Source organism: Sceloporus occidentalis, unplaced genomic scaffold (genome assembly GCF_023333645.1).
Source record: "Sceloporus occidentalis isolate IW3139 unplaced genomic scaffold, rSceOcc1.0.p SCAF_1, whole genome shotgun sequence".
In the NCBI taxonomy this organism is placed as follows: Eukaryota; Metazoa; Chordata; class Lepidosauria; order Squamata; family Phrynosomatidae; genus Sceloporus; species Sceloporus occidentalis.
Genome location: NW_028316981.1, coordinates 21,764,600 through 21,777,983, shown reverse-complemented (window position 1 = coordinate 21,777,983; position 13,384 = coordinate 21,764,600). Strand labels below are relative to the sequence as shown.

General features: G+C 45.4%; 1 protein-coding gene across 2 annotated transcripts in view; it reads right to left on the bottom strand.

The window, feature by feature from the left end:
- LOC149321117 (acetylcholinesterase-like) overlaps positions 1-10,104 on the bottom strand; it is a 30,987-nt gene extending 20,883 nt beyond the window's left edge. The window contains exons 1-3 of one of the 2 annotated variants that reach the window (XM_089515850.1): positions 8,615-10,104; positions 7,319-7,473; positions 4,938-5,263 (exon numbers count right to left, since the gene is read on the bottom strand). In XM_089515850.1, coding sequence (XP_089371976.1) covers positions 5,160-5,263; positions 7,319-7,473; positions 8,615-10,104 — 1,749 coding nt within the window. In that variant the 3' untranslated portion in view covers positions 4,938-5,159. Of the gene's footprint in view, positions 1-4,937; positions 5,264-7,318; positions 7,474-8,614 lie in introns of those variants that run through there. The other variant, XM_089515859.1, reaches the window with a different exon arrangement.
- Between the last annotated feature and the right edge of the window lie 3,280 nt (positions 10,105-13,384).

Below are 13,384 nucleotides of genomic sequence, written 5' to 3'. Positions count from 1 at the left end.
GAGATGCCGGGGGAAAGCCAGGAAGGAAGTTGCAAGGCTTCCGGATCCTCTGCGACCTCCTTCTGGCCTCTACTGCCGGGGGGGGGGATTTAAAATAAGGCGCAGGGAAGCCAGTCAGTGGCCAAAGAAGCCAGTAAGGAGGCTGGACCTATGATTTGGGGGCCAGGAGAGGCCATGGTCCAGGCTGCTGGCAGGAACCAGGGCGGATTCAAATCCAGTTTGAACTTGCCTGGTTCCCACTTGGGCTGAATTGGTTTATTTCAATCCAGCCCAAAAAACACTGCAAAAACCCAGGATCTTTTTGATGCTGGTTAAATGGGCAAAAATGGGCAAACTGCTTGGTACCCCTTTCTGAATCGATTTCTAAAATCGGATTCAGTGGGAACCTTTAACCCAGGTCCCGATCCCGATTTAAACTTAGTGGGAACAAGGCCCAGCGACTTGCAATTGAAGCAGTGGACAATATGCTTGGACCTGCTGAGAGTGACCTGGGACTGAATCAGCTGCAGACATGTTAGGACTTGCAACTGAAGCCATGGAAATGCTGGGACCTGCTGCAAATGAAGGGGTGGACATGCTAGGACCCACTGGACCTGCTGCTTTCTCTGCCCCAGAGAAAAATAGGTACATAATATCATCTCACGCACACTGTATACACTGTTCTGCACTGTACTGAAATAGCCTGGGATTCTCTAATTGCAGTCCATTTGAGGCAGACGTAGGCTGCATCCATACTGCATGAATAATCTAGTTCAACACCACTTTAACCGCCATGGTTCATGGCTATGGAATTGTAGTTTATTTTGGCACCAAGGCTCTCTGACGAAAAAGACTGAATGTCTCACAAAACTGCAGTTCCCAGAATGCCATAGCATTGAACAATGTCAGTTAAAGCAGCATTGTCAAACGGCATTAATTCTGCAGTGGAGACACAGCCAGAGAAAAAAAGAAGAGCAAATAGGATTCCTTACTCCTCTGCTCCATAGCTAGCCCTGTGTGAAGTTATGGGATGAAGACTGCGATGGAGAATCTCAGCCATCTGCACTCAGCGAATGTGAGACGAAGCCAGAAGGAAAAGGGTGCATCACCCATCATCCCTGTGAATCCAAAAGCCCCTCTGCTTTGACCTTCCAAGCCCAGGCCCCGTTGCAATGCTCGAGGGCACCTAGCCCTTGCTTTCCCGACTCCAGTCCAAAACCACACTGCAGGAATAATCCTGTTTGAGACCGCTTTAACTGCGCTGGCTCAATGCTAGGGAATTCTGGGAAGCCTTGTTTTGTGAGACATTGAGCCTTCTCTTTGTAGTCTGGTGCCACAACTAATTACAGTCCCCAGGATTCCCTAGCGTTGAGCCCAGGCAGTTAAAGCAGTGTCAAACTGGATTATTTCTTCAGTGTGTTTTGGACCTCTGTAAGTACAACCGAAGCTGTGATGCCCATGAACGTGAAAATACACTCTGCTCTGGCTCTGCTCTATATCAAGAAGCTATCCAAGGTGTTGAACCCTTTTCTCCAAAGATGGAGATCGAAAACAGTGGGCAATGCTTACCTCTGTCTGTGTGCCACGGTCCTTTCTTTTACGAATGAGGGAGGGGATCATTCCAAGCAGCCAATGTAAAGCCCAGAATTGTATGAGAAGTATGGCAAAGAGGGGGATGAAAAGCCAGACGTTTGCTGGTTGCTTTTCCAGCCAAATCCACAGGTTCCCCGATGGGTCAGCCAGACACATCCGCAGGCTCCTCAATGGGTTAGTCACCCACATCCGCAGGCTCCTCAATGGGTAAGTCACCCACATCCAGGAACACCCAAATTCATATCCACTACAAGAGCAGAAGGACCCATGGCAGTTCTGTAGGCAAAAACATTCTCCGTCCATAGTGGGGTCTTCTTCACCTCTCAGGCGGAAGACCAAAAAGGCCAGAACCAGGAGAGCAAACAGACTGGATCCAGGCATGATGAGATCTCAAAGCCCAACTGCCCAAGTGGATGCATTCTGGAACCTTTGCAGCCATGTAACTGACCTCCCATTGAGAGTTCATATGATCCATTGTGAGTTCTGCTGAGCTGTCATGGTTGACTCAGAGATATATAGCCTTGTTAGTCTGTAAAATCAGTGTCTTGCAGCACCTTTGAGACTAACTGAAAGAAAGAAGTTGGCAGCAGGAGCTTTCCTAAAGTCCAATTGCATAAGGCCACTATGACAATGTTGATATCTGTTCTGATAGCATAAGACTGTAACATCTGTTTTATTGAATTGATAAAATCTGTTCCAGCATTGTACAGTGGGCCCTTGGTATCCACTGGGTTTGGTTCCAAAATCCACATTCAAGATGCTCAAGTCCAGTTGCAGTGGTCCCTCCTTCTCCAGGGATTCTCCAAAACAAACCTACTTATTTTTATGTTGATGTGTTGACTGTATTTCTAGCCTACTTTTCTCCTGGGTCAGGCTATTGGCTAGGAAGGGCTGATCCGAGGCAGAGAAGAAGGGAAACTCTCTTTCTCTGTGGCCACCAGATGGGAGACTTAGTGTCCTTGCCATTTATCGGGATTTGCGGAATTAGCAAAAATATCCTTCCTCCAGACTTTAAAGCAGAGCACTCCTTAGCGCTGTGTCTACATCGCACAACATCCCATTATTAGATCAGTTTCATACCAGCTGAGCCTCCATCCTATGGACTCCTGGGATTTGTGGTTTTGTATGATATTTTAGCCGCCACAGCAAACTAATGCACATCCCAGGATTTCTATCAGATGGAGCCATGGCACCTAAACCAGTGTCAAGCTGCATGATTTCTACAGTGCAGATGCACCCAAAGTTAAACCCACACTGGAAACGTGGGCTGTATCTACACTGCGGAAATGAATGCAGTTTGATGCTGCTTCAAGCGCCGTGGCTCAGCGCTACAGAAAGCCTGAGATGCGTAGTTTTTGTGAGACGGCTTTGGTGCCACAGCAAACTGGGCATCCCAGGATTTCCATAGGATGGAGCCGTGGCAGTTAAAGCGGTGTCAGACTGCATTGATTCCCACCTTTCTCCCAGATTGGGACCCAAGGGGGCTTTCAACAGATATACACACACACATTAAAACAACACTTTATTTTAGGGATCCTAGAGCTGGAAGTTACTATTAAGGGCCATATAGGCCTACCCTCTTCAGCCGTGCAAGAATACATAGGGTCTTAGAGCTGGAAGTTACTACTAAGGGCCATATAGGCCTACCCTCTTCAGCCGTGCAAGAATACATAGGGTCTTAGAGCTGGAGGTTACTACTTAGGGCCATATAGGCCTACCTTCATTGGCCGTGCAGGAATACATAGCATCCTAGAACTGGAAGTTATTACCAAGGGTCATATAGACCAACCCTCTTCGGCCGTGCAGGAATACAGATAATTCCAAAAGTGGGAAGAGAAAGGATTAACTGGGATAACTGGGATCATTTGCAATGGAAAGAAGCTGAGGACAAAGGGGAGAAAATAGAAACTGGTACATTATAAAAAGCAGCTGAGAAATTGGGAAGTCAGAAGGTTTGAATAAAAATCACAGGAAAGTGCATGAACACAGAAATTACTATTTAATATAACCATTTTTTATTATACAATAACAATAGTAGGACTGTCTTTGGCCAGCCTTTTTGGACTCTCTGCTGCTGGTTTTGCCTCCTTTATTTATTTATTTATTTAGGTATTTATATCCCACCCTTCAGCCCTAATGGCTCTCAGGGCGGCTTACAATATTATTTTTAATCAGACAGTTCCCTGCCCTCAGGCTTACAATCTAAAAGACATGAAAGAAAAGGAGAAGGGAATGATGGAGGGAAAGGGAATGAGGTCCAGTGGTTCTTCTCTCCCTCTAGGGCCTGGACCAAGGCAGATGGATTGGAGGGAGGGCTCTTCCTCCTTCCAGGCTAGTCCTGATGGAGCTAGACTTACCTGGTGAACTCCCTCTCAGGCCAGCAGATGGCAGTTGTGGAGGGCTCTTCTTCTTCTTTTCCTCCTTCTTCCCTCCTCTTCCGCCTCCTCTTCTTCCCCTCTTCCTCTTCTTCTTCTTTTCCTCCTTCCCTCCTCTTCTTCCTCCTTCTCCTCTTCTTCTTCCTCTTCTTCTTCCCCTCCTCTTCTTCTCCCCCCTTCCTCTTGTTCTTCCCCTTTCCCTCCTCCTCTTCCCCTCTTCCTCCTCTTTTTCTTCCCCTCCTCCTATTTTTATCTTTTTCTTACTTTTCTTCTTTCTCCTCCTTTTCTTCTTTCTCGTTCTCATTCATTTTTCTCCTCCCCCTTCTTCCTCCTGTGTTGTTGTTGTTGTTGTTGTTGTGTACCTTCATCTCCTTTCCAACTTATGAGGACCTATTGAAATGCCCAAATGTGCTTCGTGTGTGTTTTGGAATGGAGGGGGGTGGCTTGGCCAGAAAGGGAAGTCCATTTCTGCCATCTGTCTAGGAGTAATGGCAAAATGTCCTCCGTTTTGATCATGCCTAAGAAACATGCATTTCTATTAACATTTTTTTAAAAATGATCAAATTTCTTGCGTGTCCTCCATGTAAAAAAAAAGTGCCCTACATTTAAAATTTTGTCCTACATTTGTCCTACATTTGTCCTGGTTTGGAGGTCCTGACTTATGGCAACCCTATCTACGGGTCATATCAAAATCCCTAACTTTGGCCCCAAAACCTGCCCTTATACATGAGGTCGACTTACAGTCGAGTATATATGGTATATTGTTGTAAGTCATGGAGTGTTTATAATTTAAGGGACTGTTATTCTTCGTTATCAGACTGAAATTTGGTCAAGAGAAGGTACCAAAATGACTGCTATAGCTTATTATGATACAACGGGCTTGTGAGAGAGAGAGTTGTTGTTGTTGTTATTGCTGCTGCTGCTGTTGTTGTGTGCCTTCAAATCATTTCTGACTTATAGTGGCCCTAAGGCAAATTTATCACATGGTTTTCTTGGCAAGATTTGTTCAGAGGAGGTTTTGCCTTTGCTTTCCTCTGAGGTTGAAAGCGTGTGACATGCCCAATGTCACCCATGATTGCCATGGCCAAACAGGGATTCAAACCCTGGTCTCCCTAGTCCAGCACTCAAGCCACTACAACACACTAGCTCAAGAGAAAGAAACACCCTAGATAATCTCATCAAAATGCTACTTGTGTCAGGAGGTAGCAAGGTCTATTTGAAATTATGCAAAAAGGCACTGGCATGATGGAAGAATCCTAGGGATTGTTGATCTCCTTGCCAACCAAAGCTTCTGCTGTGTTGGTGTAGCTGCAAACCTGCACGTAGGAAGCATAGTTGGAAAATAAACAGTGCTGGATGCCATACACCTCCTGTGACCTTCTCCTGAAGGACACTGAAAGCTTGATAAGCAATACACATTTGACTATGGAGTTTATCGCACTGCGTTCTGAGACCGTTCTCATCACGTGATGAGAACGGAACGCATTTGAGTATACCGCACAGTATGTGTTCCAATCGGGTTCTCAGAACGCTTAAATGCGTTCCAAATGTGTTCCAGGAGGGTACAGATATGAATGTGTTCCCAGAGAGCTGGAACGGGATGAGAACGTTCCAACAGAGGTGTGTGCGGTATTCTTATGTGTTCTCAAATCCGTTCTCGCATTCCTCCGTCTCCTGATTGGCTGAAAGAATGACAGGCAGGGAGGGAGGCAGGCAGGCGAGCGACTGCAGTGAGGGAAGCTGTGTGTGTGTGAGGGGGGAAAGAAGGAGGGAGGGAAGGGAGGAAAGTTGGGACAAGTGAGAGAAGAGGAAAGAAGGGAAAGAGAGAGAAAGAGAGAGGGAAACAGGGGGGCCAGAGCAGAGATCAAGAGGGAGAGGGTCTGGCTGCTTCTGCGGGGGGCCTCTAGTGTCATGTCCAGCGGGGCTCCTGTGCTGGCAGCCTGCAGGAGGCAAGGATGGCAGGAATGCCCAGGACCTTCTCCTCCTTCCCTCCAGGAAGGAACCCACAAAAGCTCCTCTGTTTGGAGCAACACACAAAAGCAAGCAAACAACTCCCAGAATTCCATAGCAAAGAGCCAGACAAGAATTAAAGCGGGGAGGGAAGCTCACAGGCCCCACCTGGAATATTGTGTCCAGTTCTGGGCACCACAATTCAAAAAGGAGCGTGTCCAAAGGAGGGCGACTAAAATGGTGAAAGGTCTGGAAACCATGCCCTACAAGGAACGACTTAGGGAGCTGGGGATGTTTAGCCTGGAGAAGAGAAGATTAAGAGGTGATATGATAGCCCTGTTTAAATATTTGAAGGGATGTCACATTGATGAGGGAGCAAGCTTGTTTTCTGCTGCTCCAGAGACTAGGACCCGGAGCAATGGATGCAAGCTCCAGGAAAAGAGATCCCACTTCAATATTAGGAGGAACTTCCTGAGAGTAAGGGTTGTTCGACAGTGGAACACACTCTTTCCTCAGAGTGTAGTGGAGTCTCCTTCCTTGGAGGTCTTTAAGCAGAGGCTGGATGGCCATCTGTTGGGGATGCTTTGATTGTGATTTCCTGCATGGCAGAATGGGGTTGGACTGGATGGCCCTTGTGGTCTCTTCCAACTCTATGTTTCTATGATTCTATGAAGGCACACATTACATGCGCACACACAGAGGAGGCAAAAGGGTGACAAGCAGCCAAAAAGGGGAATTGGGATGACAGCAGAGGACTCTTCTTTTCTAACCGGTTTAAAGAGCTGCTATGGCTGCCGGGGCTCTGCCCTTGGCCCAGTCCCCTCCCTGGCAACTTGCTTTTCTTCGGCTTGAAGAGACCTGCATGGAGCTCCTCCTTCTTCCCAGCCTTGCAAAGGAGATTTGGGATGTAACTGGCAAGGCTCATCTCTCCTCATTTCTCTTTCTCCCTGCCTTCCTCCCGATCCCTCCTTCTTCCCTCCCTTCCCTCCCTCCTCCTTTCCCCCCTCTCTCTCTCACACACCCCCCTTCCCTCACTGCAGTCGCTCGCCTGCTTGCTTTCCTGCCTCCCTGCCTGTCATTCTTTCAGCCAATCAGGAGACGGAGGCGGCCTTGGTGGAATATGTTCTCGGAACGGTTTCAGGAATCGCTGTGCGGTAAAATGCAGTTCTGATCACGGTCTGATCACGTTCTAGTTTACTAATGCAGTAATATCTGTTCCAGGAAAGTTCTCATCACGTGATGATAGGAACGTTCTCAGAACGCAGTGCGATAATCTCCACATGTACTACACGTCTGTGAAGTGGGGTACATATGCAAAATAATATTAAGTCTTCCAGATCTAAGGGATACAATATCAGCTTCAAACCTATCATCTATTTCATTTCACTCAGTCACTGTGCAAGATCAAAAGCTGAACTCACTTGGATTTCCAGATAGTCTTTTTAAAAGATCACAGTGTCGAGCAGGTGAGATCTGCAAAACCTCAGAAGGCTCAGTACCTAAATGGAAGAAATTCTGCTGTGTAGCATTATAGAGTGGCCATGCTACTTCACTGACCTCTGGCCCTGTTGGATTCCTGCAGAAGAAGTAACAATACATTTATAATCTGGTATGCAATAGGACTGAATGCAAACTACAAAAAAGAAAAAAAATGTTTAAAAGAATCATGTAGTGCCTCTGAGACTCAGGGTGTCTTTAACTGCATGCCTTTGTCCTATAGAATCCTGGGATTTGTAGTATGGTGTGGTATTCAACCTGGTCTTGTCAGACAGCTCTGGTACCTCACCAAACTACAAATCCCAGGAATCTGCAGGATAGAATCATGGCAGTTAAAGTGGTGTCAACCTGATTTAATTCTGCAGTGTGGATATACCCTAACTGAGAAAAAGACATTTGTAGTTTTCATGGGTGACAGTCAGCTGAAGTGCTCCGCCACCCAAAAGGTCTACAGTATTCCTTTATACAGTTGGGTCTTTACATCCACGGAAATAAAAAAACTGTTGGGCTGCAAGTTCCATGATTTTCACGTGCAAATGTGCAGTCACATGCACACGCCACCACTGAGTTTAATGGGGCGGGGTCATCCACAAATGCTCAGATTCGTGGATGGGAAGCCTGTAGTTGGGGCAGGGCCATGACATCTTTCTGTGCTGAAACAGACTAACTCTGAAACATGAACTCTGCAAAAAGAAAATTATTACTTTCTTCTGGTCGTTGTTGTGTGCTTTCAAGTCATTTCTTATTTATGGCAACCCTAAGACAAATCTATCATGGGGTTTTCTTGGACAGATTTGTTCAGAGGAGGTTTGCCATCACCTTCCCTTGAGGTTGAGAGAGTGTGACTTCACCAAGGTCACCGAGTGGGTTTTATGGCCAAGCTTAGAATCAAACCCTGATCACCAGCATTGTAGTCCAACCACTATGCCACACTGCCTTTTATTCTTTTATTTTTAATAGAGGCATCCCAACCACTCTAAATATGACAGTCTAAAAGCTCTGAGGGCAAGGTGTCTTCCACAAGGAGACACATGCTTTCTGAAATCACAAGATCTTTCCACAAAGTAACTGGACTGAATTCCTGAGAGTAGTCATTTCATCACTGAGGGCTTTCACAAGACACTGAAGTGTATTTCTTATACATCTTATACATTGATTGTGGCCCAGGAACTACTGTGCAATAAGAAATAGCAATAAGAAATAACTAGTTTTTGTCTTACCCACTTCTTGCAAATTCTGCCCAGTACCGCATCACCCGATGACTCAGTTCTGCCTCAGCTTCTCTGTATGTTTGGTTGACACCCAATGCTGAGTCAAGGGTTCCAAACACATAAGGTACCTCAGTACCATGGGGTGCCCCTGCCCACTCAGGCCAGACAGAGCCAGGGGTACGATGCCTGAAGGAATAAGTGTAAACGGGACTCCCAGCTTCTCTGCTCTTCGCAGCAAATTGAGCTGCTGGGCATACAAAGAGGGAATCACCCAAAGCTTGTGACAGGGAGGAGAAGTTTAGTGCTGGAATGTCAATGTCTTCAGCGTATTTCAGTGCAATAGCCTGGGCAGCAGCATCAGTCACGTTTTGCAATGCCAGTTGTATCACTGTTTGAAATAGTTTCAAAGAGATGAGACTGCGATTGGTGCCAGGAAAAAGCAACAGCGTAAATATTGACCCTTCATCAGAAGTAAAACCAATGAGAGTTGGTTTAATCTGAATGTGTCCCATCTCCAGAAGCTTTTGTGGATCATCAGGTAAAAAATCACCATCTGTTGTTGGTGAAAATGGAGGGGCCACAGGAACATTACTTACTGTATGGATGGATGCTTCATACTGAGGAAATTCAGTAGTATTTTTTCCTTGTAAGCAGGTCACAATTTCACTTTCATTGCCTTCCTTGCAACCCATCAGCTTGCTAAAAAGAAGAGATTTCTGCTTGACCTCATCAGGACTTGACCAAGCCCAGATGGCATTGGGAGCTCCACTCTGAAGCACAGCATGAGCAAAAAGAGACTCGCTTTTTGGTGAAAGAAGATGGAAGCCCACAGAGGCTGCTCCAGCACTGTGGCCCAAAATGGTCACTCGATTTGGATCTCCACCAAAGGCAGCTGCATTCTCCTTCACCCAGGTCAGGGCCAGCTGTTGATCCCACAGCCCCATGTTTCCTGGGACAGCTGGTGGTAGGTAAAGGAAGCCCAGAATTCCCAGGCGGTAATTCATGGAGACCACAATGACGTTCTCAGTCGCAGCTAAGGAAGCCCCATTGTAGAAGTCCAGGGAACCTGTGCCAATGAAATAACCTCCTCCATGTATCCAGACAAGGACAGGAGCTGGTTTAGAGGGCTGTGGATGGGGTGCCCAAATGTTGAGAAAGAGACAATCTTCTGACAGAGGCCTATTGGCAGCCCACTTGTCTGCATCAGGTGGACTAGTCAGAATATACTGGGGACAGGCATTGCCATAGTCATAGGCTTCCAAGACTTGACTCCATGGCTGATGTGCCCGGGGTTTCTGAAGACGCAACTTCCCCACGGGAGGCTCAGCATAGGGAATTCCCAGGAAGGCCGTCACAGAGCCAGAGCCAATTGAGAGAAGTTTACCCTTGATAGGGCCAGTGGTGGTGTTCACCACAGGACCATCTTCAGAGGCAGAACTGGAGATCCATGAAATTAGGATGATGAGGAGGCAGGAAACAGAAGAGTGAGCACCAAGCATTGCAATCACTGGAGTAGAGAAAATCCCAGATACATTGTAAGCTATTTTGTTTTGCTTTTAATTGCATCCCACCTTTCTCCTGACAGGGATGCTTTGATTTGGATTTCCTGCATGGCAGGGGGTTGGACTGGATGGCCCTAGTGGTCTTTTCCAACTCTACGATTCTATGATTCTATGATAAAACACTAGACAGTTTACAACAACATTAACAGAAGACAAGGCTAGAAAACTGATTTTTGAAAAACCCTATTATATTAAAAAAAAAACACTGTTAATTTTATAAGTACAATGGGCGCTTGGAGTCTGCTAAGATTTGATTCCAGAACATCCTGTGGATACCAAATCTGTGGATGCTGAAGTCCCATTAAATACAATGGCATAACTATGCCATAATAGAATAATATCTCTTATATAAAATGGCAAAATCAAGGTTTACTTTTGGTGGGGGAGTTTTAACATTTTCAAGTCATGGATGGTTGAAACTGTGGATAAATAATCTGTGGATATGGAGAGCAATTATATGAACTCATTTTAAAAAATATATCAATAAGGGTAAAAGCACTGTACATACAGCTGATAAAAAGAACTTTCTACACAACCAACCAATTGCCAAATGCTTGTTTATGTTCTGGTTAAATTATTAAATGCCTGATTATGTGCTGGTAAAAAAAGAGCAAAGAGAGAGTCAGCCTAGCTTCTTGTATTTCCCTTTTTAAAGAAGACCTGCTAAAATCTAAAGAAGCATCATCATCGTCATCATCACCATCATCATCATCATCATCTTGCTTCCTTCATACCCTTACTGTGATAAGCCCTACTCAGCAATTCACTCCTGAAACTCCAGAAGGACAATTCCTTGACCTTTGATCCTTTTAAAAAATGTACTCTGGTCCCTCACTCCAGACCCACACTTCTGATAGTCAACATGTCCTGATGTTCCTTTTTGGGAAGAAAACTTCCATAGCCTGTCTTTCCAACATGGGCATTCCATTGATAAAGGAATGGGAAGTATCCACTAAACTTTGCAAATATTTCTTTCTCACACCTCTCCAAACTATGCTTTTACTCTGTTTTGATATTTTTATAAACTATTTCCAGTCCTGTCCTGAGAAAGTGACAGTTTTTTGTTTTAATTTCTTGAAGCGAGATAGTGTAAGCACCCTGTCTAAACCACTCTGAGATTACTAAAGTATATATGGATATGCAAAGGTAATGACAACTGGTACTCTGATCTTAAAACTGAGACGTTATGAAAAAAACACTAAAATACACAACTGCATCTTTGTGTAACAAGCTGACAGTTTGAACAGGTAGAAGCATAGTTAACAGGCACAGAAGGGGACATGCTTTTTCCTGGATATGCCCCTAGGTTCAGTCTTTGCTACATCTGCTTAAAGAGCCTGAAGGAGCAAGGAAGAGGCAAATCAGGAGACAGCTGTCTCACTCTGCCTAGTCTAGAGATAGGGAATCTAAAACCTACTGTTATTAGTTATGTTCAATAAATATGAATATTATACTTTGATGCATAAGGAAGAAAACCTCTCTGTTGCCAGAATCTGCACAAATTGTAAAGAAAGTACACAGGACAGGTAGGCCTGCTGTTGGCCTGGACTACTGTCCATCTTGGGGGGGAGGAGGGGCAAGCCTTATTTAAAGTACAAATACTGATTGAGAGCAATCAGTATTTAGCTATCTTGTCTACCTCCACTTAATGGAGACCTGCCAAACTACCTCAGGCTACTCACCATTGTGAGGTATTGTACAGCTTTAAGAGAGGTTGAACAACCCATATGGATTTGAAAGAGGGTGAGTATCTGTACTTAATTGGCTTTTGTCTTGTGTACACAGGCATTGTTCTCTACTGCCCAGACCATCTAAGAGTCATTATCAGTGGCTGAAATCATTATCTCTGTCCCTTGAAAGCATTTTTTTTTTTTAGATTTCCATAGAACAACATTGAGGCTATGTTTGTCCTACCCAGAGGCAACCTCTTCACTTTTAGGAGACAGGTTAAGAAGAGGTTAAATGAAAGGCATAGAGAGTCACTCTCTAAACCTCTCCGTTTCCCCATTCTGCTCTTCAGCTATCCTAGACTCTTCTTCATACTGGAGGGTGAGAAACTCTAGGTGTTTTTTAGTCTGTAGCCCCTTAAGCTTAGCTGCACCCCTAGAATCATAGGCCTGCTACAGACAGCCAAAATAAAGCTGCCTCGAGTCACAGTGGAGGTATGGTGCTTCAATGATGCATGTCTCCTAAGAGTCCAGAAGTCACACCAAAGCCATGCTCCAGCCTTAAGGACTGGAGCGTGGCTTTGGTGTGACTTCTGGACTCTTAGGACGCGTGCATCATTGAAATACCAAACCTCCACTGTGACTCGAAGCAGCTTTATTTTGGCTGTCTGTAACAGGCCATAGTATCATAGAGTTGGAAGAGACCACAAGAGCCATCCAGCCCAACCCCCTGTCATGCAGGAACTCAAAGTACCCTCGGCAGATGGCCATCCAGCCTCTGTTTAAAGACCTCCACAGAAGGAGACTCCACTGCACTCCAAGGGAGTGTTTTGTCCAACAGCCCTTACTGTCAGGAAGTTCCTCCTAATATTGAGGTGGAATTTCTTTTCCTGGAGCTTGCATCGATTGTTCCTGGTCCTGCTCTCTGGAGCAGCAGAAAACAAGCTTGTTCCCTCCTCAACATGACATCCCTTCAAATATTTAAACAAGGCTTATCACCTCTTAACCATCTCTTCTCCAGGCTAAACATCCCCAGCTCCCTAAGTCGTTCCTCATAGGGCATGGTTTCCAGGCCCTTCACCATTTTAGTTGCTCCAGTTTCTCAACATCCTTTTTGAATTGTGGTGCCCAGAACTGAACACAGTATTCCAGCTAGGGCCTGACCAAGGCATAATAGAGTGGCACTATTACTTCCCTTGATCTAGACACTACCACACTTAGCATATTATCACACTACAAAAAGCGACTTATCTCTGACAAGATATAGTCGCTTTTCAGATTAATCTCTGGTTTTATCACACGTAAATCACTGCCTTCACCGACTGGGGACTGCAACTCAGCTGCATTCCAGGTCCCAGCCATGCCTAGCTAGCAGGTTTTCCAAAACTGCAAGTTCCCTACTTTTTGTGGGTTTTTCGGGCTATGTGGCCATGTTCTAGCAGAGTTCCCATTTTGGAAAACCGGATGGCTAAGCACAGCTGGGACCCTGGATGCAGCCAGCTCCAAAACCTTTGTCCCTTTCCCGAAGATCACACAAGTAAATTCTGTTG